Source organism: Erythrolamprus reginae, chromosome 4 (genome assembly GCF_031021105.1).
Source record: "Erythrolamprus reginae isolate rEryReg1 chromosome 4, rEryReg1.hap1, whole genome shotgun sequence".
Classification (NCBI taxonomy): domain Eukaryota; kingdom Metazoa; phylum Chordata; class Lepidosauria; order Squamata; family Dipsadidae; genus Erythrolamprus; species Erythrolamprus reginae.
This window is the reverse complement of record NC_091953.1, coordinates 98,332,928-98,345,377: the sequence shown is the minus strand read 5'-3', so window position 1 is coordinate 98,345,377 and position 12,450 is coordinate 98,332,928. Positions and strand designations below refer to the sequence as shown.

The 12,450-nt window shown below is 37.1% G+C and overlaps 1 protein-coding gene across 1 annotated transcript; it reads right to left on the bottom strand.

Moving 5' to 3' along the window:
* Positions 1-213: 213 nt before the first annotated feature.
* On the bottom strand, positions 214-11,437 carry LOC139166867 (acetylserotonin O-methyltransferase-like). The gene is made up of 8 exons (XM_070751032.1): positions 11,327-11,437; positions 9,296-9,470; positions 8,059-8,188; positions 5,657-5,725; positions 5,131-5,249; positions 4,216-4,356; positions 3,949-4,071; positions 214-1,174 (listed from the first exon to the last, which is right to left on the bottom strand). Exons 1-8 carry the CDS (start codon positions 11,396-11,398, stop codon positions 966-968), a joined length of 1,038 nt encoding a protein of 345 aa, XP_070607133.1. The 5' UTR covers positions 11,399-11,437; the 3' UTR covers positions 214-965.
* Between the last annotated feature and the right edge of the window lie 1,013 nt (positions 11,438-12,450).

The window sequence follows — 12,450 nt, the reverse complement described above, 5'->3', positions numbered from 1 at the left end:
TTTTGTTATTTATTTGCAAAAATTATTAGTTTGGCGATGACATATGACATCATCGGGCGGGAACAACTGTATAGAAAAAAACCCGTGAAGTATTTTTTAATTAATATTTTTTTTAAAACCGTGGTATGGGCTATTCGCGAAGTTTGAACCCGTGAAAATCGAGAGAACACTGTACTTATTTCAGATATGATAAATTCATTCCAGGCAATGGTCAATTCAGAGAAATGTATTGTTGCTCATATTCTTTCATTATGTATTATATCAATTCAGTCATATAGGATACAGCATTAGTAAGGTTATATTACTGATCAGGTTAATACTGATATATTGAAATACATAACTGGAGTTGAAAGAATGAGATGATATTTCTAAAGTTGTTATTTTACCGTAGCCAGTACTGTTTTGCTGTTGTGAGCCGACCCGAGTCTTTGGAGAGGGGCGGCATACAAATCTAATAAATCTATAAATCTAATCTATCTATCTACAAACCTTGAGCTCAAAGCACTGATTGTTAATTTCCTTGTGGCTAGGCTTGCAGTCCTACAGTTAATATTTATTCATGTTGTTTGCACCTATGGCATCCTGTACTCTGCAGAATTTCTAGTGCTTAATTACATTTTTAGAAGGGCTAAAATACTGAATTAGCACTTATTTCTTTAATGTTTATAAAAAGATTATCTTAGTATGGAAAGATGGGAAGAACTAAAGACCTATAAAGAGATTAATTTTTGTTATATGATAAAAGTTTCATTGATCTCTTTATTGTATAAAATTGATTCTCAGGAGTTTTGCAACCATTGTTAGGGATTCCTAGTTATGTTAAAATCATATTGTGATTAAAAAAAAGGTTCAGCTATTTAATCTGTGGACATGGAAAGAATAGAATATACCTGTAATTAACAAAGCAAGATTTTGATTACTGCAATTTTTTAAAAAACATTCAACAGGAAGGAATCAGGGCAACATTATTTTCTTCCTAGAATAATATGAAAGAGGCTTCCTTTCTTTAACTCAACTTCATGGAAACCAGCCTTGTGGAGAAGCACATTAAACTCAGTTGTTGACCGTTCTCTCCCTTCAGTGTAGAGCAACATTAACAAGGAGTAAATATGGGCTGGTAAAGGTCCTCTTCTGTCTTCATCAAGAAGCATTTCCACTATTAAGACACCACCACCTGTGTTTCAAAATATATAGTACTTATTTCAAAAGCGCAATAAACATTATCAATTTTGAAAATACTCAAATTGTATGTTATGAATCCTGCCAATAAATAACGCAGACCAATTTATTGTGGTTGTTTTTACATATTTTGTCAATTTACAGATATTCTGATTATTCACCAAGGCTTTCCCTTCAATCTTTTCTAGAAATTATTCATGTAAAGTTGCCAAAATAATTTTTGAGTTTTATTACATTATATTAAAAAGGTAAAAGTTTTTGCTGGCCAGTATGACCAAATAACGGAGCTCACCCCATCACGTGGCACTCAGGTCTTGAAATCTGGCTGTCAGCTTTCCAGGTAACAAGCTCAGTGTCTTTAAATGCTGAGCCGTCACTCCCCCATATATTATAATATTATATTATAATGTAATTAATTTAATTGAATGCATTTCTATGCCGCCCAACTCTTGAAGGACTCTGGGCGGCTTACAACAGGATATATAAAATACATTTGAAAACATCATAAAAGTTTTATAAATTGTTAAAAATCACATACATACATATTGTTCAGTCCTGACCTCGCAAATTGTGTGATCAATGGTCTCAAGTCTGCTGGAAAAGCCAGATCTTCAATCCTTTCTGCAAGGCCAATAGAGTGGAGGCACTCCGGATCTCAGGGGGTAGTTAGATTCAGGGAGCTGGGGCAGCCATAGAGAAGGCCTTCCCTATGGGCCCGCCAGCTGACACTGTTTAGCTGACGGGACCTGGAGAAGACCAACTCTGTGGGATCTTACCTGTCACTGGGAACTATGAGGTAGAAGCAGGGATGGGCCTTGAATCAGAACACTGGGAGTGCCATTCTGGTGGTGGAAATGGAGCACATAGAGTCGCTCCATTGCCGCCCGGCATGCACATGCCATGCACGCATAAATGGTGCATATGCAGAACCTGAATCCTCCTGCATTCCTGGCCCGTTCCGGTAGCACCAGGAGTGGTTGCCTGCCAATGGGTAGAAGGCAGTCTCAAAGATAACCTGGCCCTGAGCCACGTATGACTTTAAAAGTAATAACCAACACCTTGAATTGAGCCCAGAGACCTATAGGGAGCCAAAGCAACTCATGGAGGATTGGTGTAATGTGAGTGTACCTAGTCTTTAGTACCCACAGCCACTCAGTCTTGCCTGGGTTAAGTCTGAGCTTGTTGACACCCATCCAGACTCACAGCTTCTAGGCACTGCCACATCATGTCCACTGCTTCACTGAACTGACGTGGGGTGGAGATATACAATTGGGTATCATCAGCATATTGCTGATACCTCACCCCAAAACGTTGGATGACCTCATGTAGATGTTAAAGAGGAGGGGAGAGAGGACTGGGGCACCCCACAAATGAAGGGTCCAGGAATAGAACTCTGTCCTCCTGCCAAGACTGATTGTGAACAACCAGAGAGGTAAGTGGAAAACCATTGCAGCATGTTGCCTCTCAACCCCAGCTCCCTTAGTCATCCCAGAAGTATAGCATGGTCAATGGTATTGAAAGCCACTGAGTGATCAAGTAGCACAAAGATACAGGGCTGACTTCTATCTTGGGCTTGCCAGAGATCATCTATCAGCATTACCAAAGCAGTTTCTGTGCTACAGCCAGGTCTGAAGCCAGATTGACAAGGGTCCAGATAATCCATTTTAACCAATGACCTCAGGAGCTGGAGTGACATCAGTTTCTCTACAACCTTTCCCACAAAGGAAGGTTGGAGACTGGATGAAAGTTCTTTAATTCTGCTGGATCCAGGGAAGACTTCTTGAGGAGGGGTCTCACCACCACCTCTTTTAATGATTGTGGGAAGGACCCCCTCACTCATGGATGTGTTAAGTAAAGCCTGAAGCCAGCCTCATGTCACTTCCCTGCTGACCAAAACCAGCTAGGAGGGGCATGGGTCCAACAAACAAGTGGAGGAACCTCATCATTACCATGGCCTTGTCTACTTCCTCATGAGTCACAGGCCCAAATTAATCCAATATAAAAGGAATAAGACCTGCCCCTGTCATCTAGGTTGGAATTGCTCAATCAGAATCCAGATTCATCCAAATCTGAGTGACTTTATCTGATAAAAACTCCTCAGCTCTACCCTGCAGTAGCTCCTCTGCTAGCCCTACATTAAGAAATTAATGACTCGTCATAAATAGGGTGGCTATGCATGAATCAGCAGATGCAATAAGTGTGGAAAAATGTGAATATTCTGCCACCCATATCGCCACTAAATAAGTCCCAATAAAGGCTCTTAAAAGTGTTCAGTCAGACACTGAGTTACTGGTCCTCCAGGGTTGCTCTAGACATCTCTTCTGGCGCTTCATTTTCCGGAGCTCCTCAGTAAACCAGGGAACTTTCCTAGATCCACTGCCATGGAATGGTCACAAAGGCACAATCTGGTCCAGTGCCCCCAATGCCACCCAATTCCAGGCAGCCACCAGGGACTCAGCCGGATTGTGGACTAGGGAATCTGGTATTACTCCAAGCTCCTTCTGGAACCCTTCAGGGTCCATTAGGCATCTGGGCAGAACCACCTAATTGGCTCTACCTCCCTGCAGTGGGGGATATAATATAGATTAATTATAATATAATTAATTATAATTATAATATAATTAAAATATATATTATGTCAGTTGTACACCCAAGAAAACTGGATGGTGAATTTGAAAAGACAATTTAAGGGAGTTCAAAACTTGAGCCATGTATGAACTTTGCCAGTTCCTTAGCAGATTTAACTTTCTATGATTAAAGAACACCTACCAGGTTTGCAGGCCTGGTACACTTTATGTAGCAGCTGGAAACATCTTTCGTCTGACCAGTCATGCAGAATCCTGGCAAAAATGTACAGGTCCGCTTCAGGAAAGGGATCTTCAAAAAAATCACCTACAAAAGTAAAAGCTCATTGAGCATCATGTCTTCCAATAATCTGTTCTCCGTTTAAAAACCACAGAATTAAGTCTGCCTGCGAAAGTTTCTTGTGGTTAGCAAGACATGAGTTCAACCCACAGGGAACATTGTATTTTTTACCTGCATGGAAAGTGATTCTGGTCTCTTCTGAAGACAAACAATGGTTCTTGGAGGCTTCCACTACTTCAGGGAGATCAAAAATGGTCACAGTGCATTTTGGGTAGAGTGAAATCAGTTCCTTAGCTAAGCCACCAGTGTTTCCTTAAATACAGAATAAAATGTAATTAAATAATTGCAGAACAATATTTGTACATGTCCAGCTTTTTCCCTGAAGCTACCAGACTATTATTTCTCTACAACTGCCTATCAGATTAATTGGAATTTAATAATTTCAAAAATGAGGCAAATGTCTTTCAAATTTGCTATGTATTTCATGGAAAACAAATGCTAATAGGGAAAAAGACCAGGAATTGAGTCATTTGATGCTGAACATTCATATGGTCCTTCCAGGCTATTCAAATTCCTTAGGCTGGATGCCCTGAATATTCCAAAAGTCATTGGCATTTAATGCAGATTGAATGGACAAAAATGGAACATCATCTCAAAGGGCACCAAATCCCACCTTATCTTCAGTATATGAACTCTTGCATCCCCCAAATGTCCAGTATAAGGGTCCTTTACTCATCAGCCTGCCATTCTCTGATTTCAGTTCCTTCCCATCTTAGTTTAGCACTGAAAAAGGGGAGAAAGAGATGACTCTTTTCTTTTCAGAAGTGCCTCATCCTTTCAAACACCTCTGCCAATTTAGCCACTGACTGTTATATCATTTCAGGTCAGAGTGTCAGTTAATCATCTTTAAAGCAGGACTATTTCTCAAAGTCTGCTATGGACATCCCAAACTGTTTTTTGTTTAAGTCTGCTAAGGATTTCTCCTTTTCCAAATGCAGATGAAAAGATTAGTAAGAGAAGCTAAGAAGCCATCCAGCCCATTGGCCCAATATAAGAAGAAGATGGCATGGTGCTGTTTGTACTTACCACCCAGATCGCAAATGAGTGGGAACTGGGACAGGTCAAAGGCAGATACAACTTCTCTTCCTACTACAGGCCAGAGCTCATTCATGAAATTGGAGAAGGTTTGTAACCTTTTCTTTGATCTAGAATTGGAATAAACATCTTTAAATATAACTTTATAAAACGCTATTGTTGTTATTGTTTTACACATCAATTTATGTTTTAATTAAAGGATTTCTTTTTACAGCATTAAAGCATTGCTTTAATTATTTTAATCAGAATTTAGAAAAATACGCACATGATACATGGAGCACTTCTACCATTTTGATGGGAAATGTTATAATGTTCTTGAAACAGCAAAATCGTATAAGTACTCTAACTGCAGACCTCTGCTTTGTATATAAACAGAAATACCTGGTCAATTAGATGTGCCACAACAACATTCCAGTGCCATAAAAGAGAAGCTGAATATGGTGATGAGTCAGGATCATATGACAGAGAAACTTATGATAGTGTGAAGATTAACCATTCTCTAAAATTATTATGTTACCTGCACGTGACCTCAAAAAGCTGGTTTGAGGAAGAGCCATATATTGATGGAATCTGATTTTTTCCTTTCCTAGAATAATTTTTTAAAAGTTAGAAAGAAACAGGACAATCATCCTAGCATCCTAGATCCTGAATATCTTACTGAATTTTCACAGGTCAGATATTATTCTCAAGGTTTTATTATTAAGCCAGTTCTCCTTCATTCTCTCAAAAACAGTGCAGTGAGTTTTAATGCATCTCTACCAAGAAATAGCTGTACAGTCATGTTGATTAATTCAATTCAATTCAATTCAATTTATTAGATTTGTATGCCGCCCCTCTCCGAAGACTCGGGGTGGCTCACAACAATAATAAAAACAGTATAACAATGGAACAAATCTAATAATAAAATTAGATTAAAAAACCCCAACAATTTAAAAACCATACAACACATACATACCAAACATAAAATATAAGAAAGCCTGGGAGAGATGTCTTAATTCCCCCATGCCTGGCAATATAGGTGGGTCTTGAGTAACTTGTGAAAGACAAGGAGGAGCCATTCTAATCTCTGGGGGGAGTTGATTCCAGAGGGCTGGGGCCACCACAGAGAAGGCTCTTCCCCTGGGGCCCGCCAAATGACATTGAGTCGTTTACTTAAATCGGTTACTTGAAGAAACTCCCCAGATGAAGGCAATGAACCCAACTCACTTCTATACTGTCTTTTTAATGAAATTAATAGCTACACATCCTTGTTTTCTCTTTTTTATAAAAAGAAAAATTAATTTAATATTTTTGGTTTAAAGGAAGATTCAATCCCAATTCTGCAGATTTATGAATTTACTGTTGATAAACTTGTTGGTTAAAAAAAAATCCCCCCAAATCTTTTTGTCTTACATCAGATACAGTAGCTCAAATACTTGTTCAATGACTAGTTTGTATCTGATTTTTCACAACGCCATGGAGAATAGTACAATTCTCCACTGTCTCCTGACTTTGACCAAACTCATGTTCATTTTGCTTATGACACTATCTAACCATCTCATCCACCATCCCCTTCTCTTTTTGCCAGTCTTTCTGTGAGCTCTCCCTTCTGTTTTGGTGGTCAGATTATTTGAGCTTCAGCTTCGGTATCTGACCTTCAAAAGAACAGTCAGAGTTAATTATCTTTAAGATTGACTGATTTGATCTTGCAGTCCTTGCAGGCAAATAGAGGGTTCTTAAATCAAGTGGTTTCTAAAACCTGTTGAGTTTTAATGTGGTAGGGATTGTCATTGTAGTAGCTAATACACAAGACAGGGAAAGTCTACCTGATGAAGATTGGAGTGATATACAAGTAGTCCTCAGGTAGTCCTCAGTTTACAACAATTTGTTTAGTAACAATTCAAGTTTCAACAGTATTCCATGAATGATGTTTATAGCTGGAAGTTGGAAATCTCAGTCACATGAGGTTCTTGCTTAATGATCTATACAGTCCTCACATAACAATGGCAAATGAGACTGCTAGAATTACAGTTGCTAAGCAATATGTTCACATGACAGTATGTTTTATGATTGCATCATTTAGTGATGGAAATTCCAGTCTAATTGCTGCTTGAACTTGTAATAGGGAACATAATGACATTTTCATATTTTAAAAATTGTGTTAACATCCAAATAAAGTTTAATGTTTATATTGAGTTTTGCTCTTTTACTTTTTATTGCTTAGAAATTGTTGTTTGAATTTTTGTTTTTTAAACTGGAGGAAGGAAGGAAAAAGATGGGAATGAGGAGAAGGAAGAAGGAATGAAGAAAGGAAAGAGCAAAAGAAAGAAGGGAGGGGTTAATCTTGTTTTAGCTTAGTCTCTTTCAGAATTGCTGCTAAGAAGTAGACCTTCTTCTTCTTCTATTTACTTATTATTTTTGGGATGCAAATGGGCTTTAATTGTAAATTACCTCTACCCCCTATCAATGGGATTTATTGCCTTTGCCACTTCAAGTATGAAATGTTGGCTGTTATGATGCAACATATTGCTTTCAATAAGCTCAGACTCCAATGTTTTACTTTCATTTGGAAAGTGATGGGAGCAGAATGCTTTGTTGGCCTCTCCCCATTTTTTCACTGGTGGGAGGGGGCATTTGCACGATGAAACAGGATTGTTTAATCTTTTCATTCTGACTGAAGGCCACGGGGGGGGGGAGTGGCCAGGAGGTGGGGCTGAGTGTGATGAGTGACATCCAGTTTGATGTGAATGAGAAAATTCAGTGATGATAATTCATTGTCATTGCAATTAAGGAAATAAATGTGTTAATGTTATGTTCAGCATCCAGAATGTGAAATTACTTAGTTTCTTGTGGACAAGGGTCTAATAATTCTGATATTTGGATGATTTTTCATGTTCTGTATTTATTCTAGTTTACTAGTCCCCTGCTGGATGTAATTACCTTACAGCATCAGGAAGATATTGCATTGCTGCATATCCCACTTCAGAACGGAATATTATGGAATGATACTGAGACTTTGGGCTTGATTTGACCAGGTAGAGATTGGTAAAGTCTGTGTTTCCATAAAGGTCTAAAAGAAAAGAAAAAAAACACCACCAAAGGACAAAAAACACTGATATCTTTGCATGTAACTATCTTTCAATTCACAATAGTATCTGAATCTACTTCTTTAAAAGCAAATTATGCTCTATTTATAGCAAGCATATCATAATAATATAAGAACCAGTTTGATGTTGTTGTTAAAGCATTGTTATGTACTGTCCACATGGTTTCACCCAGGTCTAGCATTTGAGTGAGAGAATGCGCAATTCCTATTCCTGTCGCACATTATACACGAAGCCAGCACTTTGTGCGGGTCATTTTCTCTCAGCCCTAGGAAAGCATCATTGGAAAACCTCTTCTGAAAATCCTTTCCACACAATTGGCCAAGTGCAATGGATATTTTTTGTTTTCAAATTTCATTAGATTTGGGATTTAGATATAATTTCATTTCATTTTCATCTCCTGTCCTATTGCTTTCCTATATCTCATATACCTTTCTTCTATTCCTATATCTCTTCTTCTATTCTTTCATTGATGTGTTCTATTACTATATCTTCTTTTCTATTCTTTCTTAGATATATTTTACTATGAGTATCTCCTATATAACCTTCTTAATGTATTTTACTATGTGTATATAGATATACACCCACTAAAACCCTCATTGTGTATTGGACTAACTAACTAACTAACTAACTAACTAACTAACTAACTAACTAAATAAATAAATAAATAAATAAATAAATAAATAAATAAATAAATAAATAAATAAATAAATAAATAAAAATAAACAATAGTAATGCTCATGGTTTGTAAACAAAATTGGTTTTGTTTTGTTTTAAAAATGCTGATGTTTTACTGTTCAAGTTTTAGATGACTTTCCAAAAGTGAATATAAAACATTGAGAAGACCAAAAAGATGCTGTGAATCAGACTGGACCAAATCTCAAAGGAAGTGATAAAGTGATCAATGCATAAAAATACACATACAAACCCAGTTACTATACACTATACCAGCTTTCTGACCTGTGATTTCTGAAAACCTCCCTTCTACAAACTCTTGGATCTGTCAAGCTCAACAATGGCAGCCACAATTATGCAATAATTGTTGGCCATTCAAGTTGCTTCCTGCTTCTCACCTTTGCCATCTTTCCATTCCAATGTCAGGAGCTTTAATCCCACACAGGCCTCCAACAGCCTCTGCATTCCAATGGGGCTCGAGCTCAAGCGTTCAGCAATAGTTGTGGAACACAGCTGTTCCCTCGACTCTCCCAAAAGATCAAAGACACCCAGCTCACAGGCAGTTGAAATGATCTAGGAAGAAACAGAGAGAAAGAACAAATGCCATGGCTTTCCTCTCAGTTCACATCCAGCAATCACAACATCTATTTGTGTGGTTTACTGAAGATGTGAAGCAGGGCTACACATGTTAACCAGAGGTGGGATCCTCCCAGTTCGGACTAGTTCACCCAAACTGGTAGTTACCCCCTGGTGGCATCATGATAATGTTGGTGTCAGTCTGTAGGCACTGCCATCTTTTTTTGATTTTTTAATAATAATTGTTTCTAAAGTTTCTTCTGCGGATGTGCAGAAGCCAAGTTTCTGGAACTGTGCTTGTGTCAACATTTTGTTTTCAGTGTGTTTTTTAAAATGTTTTTGGGGGGCTGCAAAAGGAGCTATAATAAATATTGTTCAGATCTCACATTTAGTATTCAACATTTTCTGAAATAAATTCAAGCAAAAAAGTGTAGCAAATAAAGGAAATCTCACAGACAGATATAGAATTTGTTGCCAGATCAGGATGAAGCAAACTGGCAGCAAGGTAAATTAGAACCTACCCCTGATGTTAACCAGCCCTACCAACCTTGGGAGCAAGAGGAGAAACAGTATAAGTAGATAATTGTTTGTTTGTGCAGCCACATCCCCTAACAACTAATCAAATAATAATAAAAAAAACATAAAACAATATTATTTTCTTCTTCATCTTGGGCTTTGTTCAATTTATTGTGGAGTTTCAGACAAAATCTATACATACAAGTGCACACAGAGATAAAAAGACAGAATGTGTGAGAGAGAGAGAGAGAAAGAAAGAGAGAGAGAGAACAATCTGAGCATCCATATTTTTATGGCAGAAAAAATATTGATTCTGCCTCTTTCTTACCAGCACAACAATTTGCTTAGTTTAACAAGAGTTATTAATGTTTTAGTAATTAAACCAATACAGATACAATACAATACAGCTGCCTTTTACTATAATAAGAGATATTGTGAGATATTGTTGAGATCTCACATTTAGTATTCAAAATTTTCTGAAATAAATTCAAGCAAAAAAAGGAAATCTCACAGACAGATATAGAATTTGTTGCCAGATTAAAGTAGAAAACAGGAAGAACTATGTACAATCATGACATTCTTTAGCAAATGACATCATAAACTTTGGTGATTCTATTGTTTTCACAACTATTAATAAGATGAGAAGTGTCTTTTGAATATTAATATTTGCAGGTAATTATCCAACTTACTGCCACAATAATTTGCAGAGTTTAAAAATTATTTAATGCTTTATGAATACTAATAAATGTTGAACCTCTTATCTGTTTTAGTAAACATTGCTTAAACCTGCATTTAGTTTCCTTAAAGAAATTCAACCAACATTTATGAATAAAAGGAAATCTGAAGACTTAGATGCAATATTAGATATAGTCCAGTTATAGATTTTGTTGCCAGATTTGAGTTAAGACATGCAGGAAAGTATACAGTCACTAGCTTATTTAATAAATTGTCTGGGATATTTATTCCTGGAGATCAATGTTAGTCCTTAGGACATGGAAACTCTTTAAGATATAATCATCTGGTAATAAAAGATTTTATGAAAAACTACTAAGGAATTTACCTATCATGGCATAATAAAATTTTATAAACTTAATTTTGATTTCTTAGTATCAAAAGAAGAGCATATTTGAACAAGGAAAGTAACCTGCTAATGTCCAATGAAGCAAGTCTGTTCAAAAGATAAAAGAATCTTGCCGACATTTAATAGCTGGCTCTTTCAATACAACATAAATTTTGATGTTTCTGTTGTTTTCAAACCATAAAGAAACTGAGAAATGGAAGGTCTTTTGTAGTTTCAAAGTTGAGAGTTCATATTTGGAAGTATTAAGCCACCTTACCTTGAAAGTTATAAATGAATGCTGGTAGCTAAACAATGTTTGAATATTTTCAATTTCTTCTGGTGAACTCATTGTTGTTGAATTCTCTTGTTGACCAAAAGGACCTTTCTTCAGCCAAAATACTTAGTATTCCTGAGTATAAAAATGGCAAAATATAGGTGCTCATTAGATATCCCAGAATAAAGTATGGGAAGCATTATTAAAGATAGAACAGTGCTACATTTAGAAGGTTTTCAAGGGACCTTCAGCAAAGGCTCTTGAATAACATGAGCTGCCCTGGCATTATAGGACAGGTGCTTTCATAGTGCGACCTAAAAACCAGGAAACAAGGAATAGGATTAAATGTGGAATGTGTGTATTTATATGCAGGGCTGGTTGACATACCCTTCAATCTGAATGGTAAACAATAAACACAATCCAGAGAGAATATGAGGCCATCCCCACAAACAAAGCAAACACGGTGAAAGGAAGGGATATCCAGAAAGGGATTGGTTAAGTCAGCTTCATTTTCAGCCAAGCGCCTTAAGCTTTCCTTAATACACGTTCAAGTTAAACTACTGCATGGATTTAATCTTTAATGCCCTCCATCCATTAAATCCATGTCTGCCAGACCTTAGAAACATAGAAACATAGAAGACTGACGGCAGAAAAAGACCTCATGGTCCATCTAGTCTGCCCTTATACTATTTCCTGTATTTTATCTTACAATGGATATATGTTTATCCCAGGCATGTTTAGATTCAGTTACTGTGGATTTACCAACCACGTCTGCTGGAAGTTTGTTCCAAGGATCTACTACTCTTTCAGTAAAATAATATTTTCTCATGTTGCTTTTGATCTTTCCCCCAATTAACTTCGGCTTCTAAGATCACTGGAGCTGAATCCGTACCGCTGGAAGCAATGCTATATCCCTCTATAGTATTATTTTGTAAGGTGTCTTTTGAGAAAACTGAACAGAAGTATCTATTGAAATGGTCAGCGATCTCCTTAATTCCATCAATGCATGTATTATTCCCGGTACTAAACTATTGAGGACCCTGGGGGTAGGGCTTTCGCACATACATCGTTCTTCTCTTCAGGGTATCTGTCCCCTGGTTTTTCATATCTGACTTGGGAAAATAGTG

Coding starts and splice junctions, on each gene's coding strand:
- LOC139166867 (XM_070751032.1), bottom strand. CDS start 11,398: ATGAGTTCACCAGAAGAAATTGAAAATATTCAAACATTGTTTAGCTAC. Junction 9,471..11,326: donor ATTCATTTATAACTTTCAAG/GTAAGGTGGCTT, acceptor GTTTCTTCCTAG/ATCATTTCAACTGCCTGTGA. Junction 4,072..4,215: donor CAGAATCACTTTCCATGCAG/GTAAAAAATACA, acceptor TTACTTTTGTAG/GTGATTTTTTTGAAGATCCC.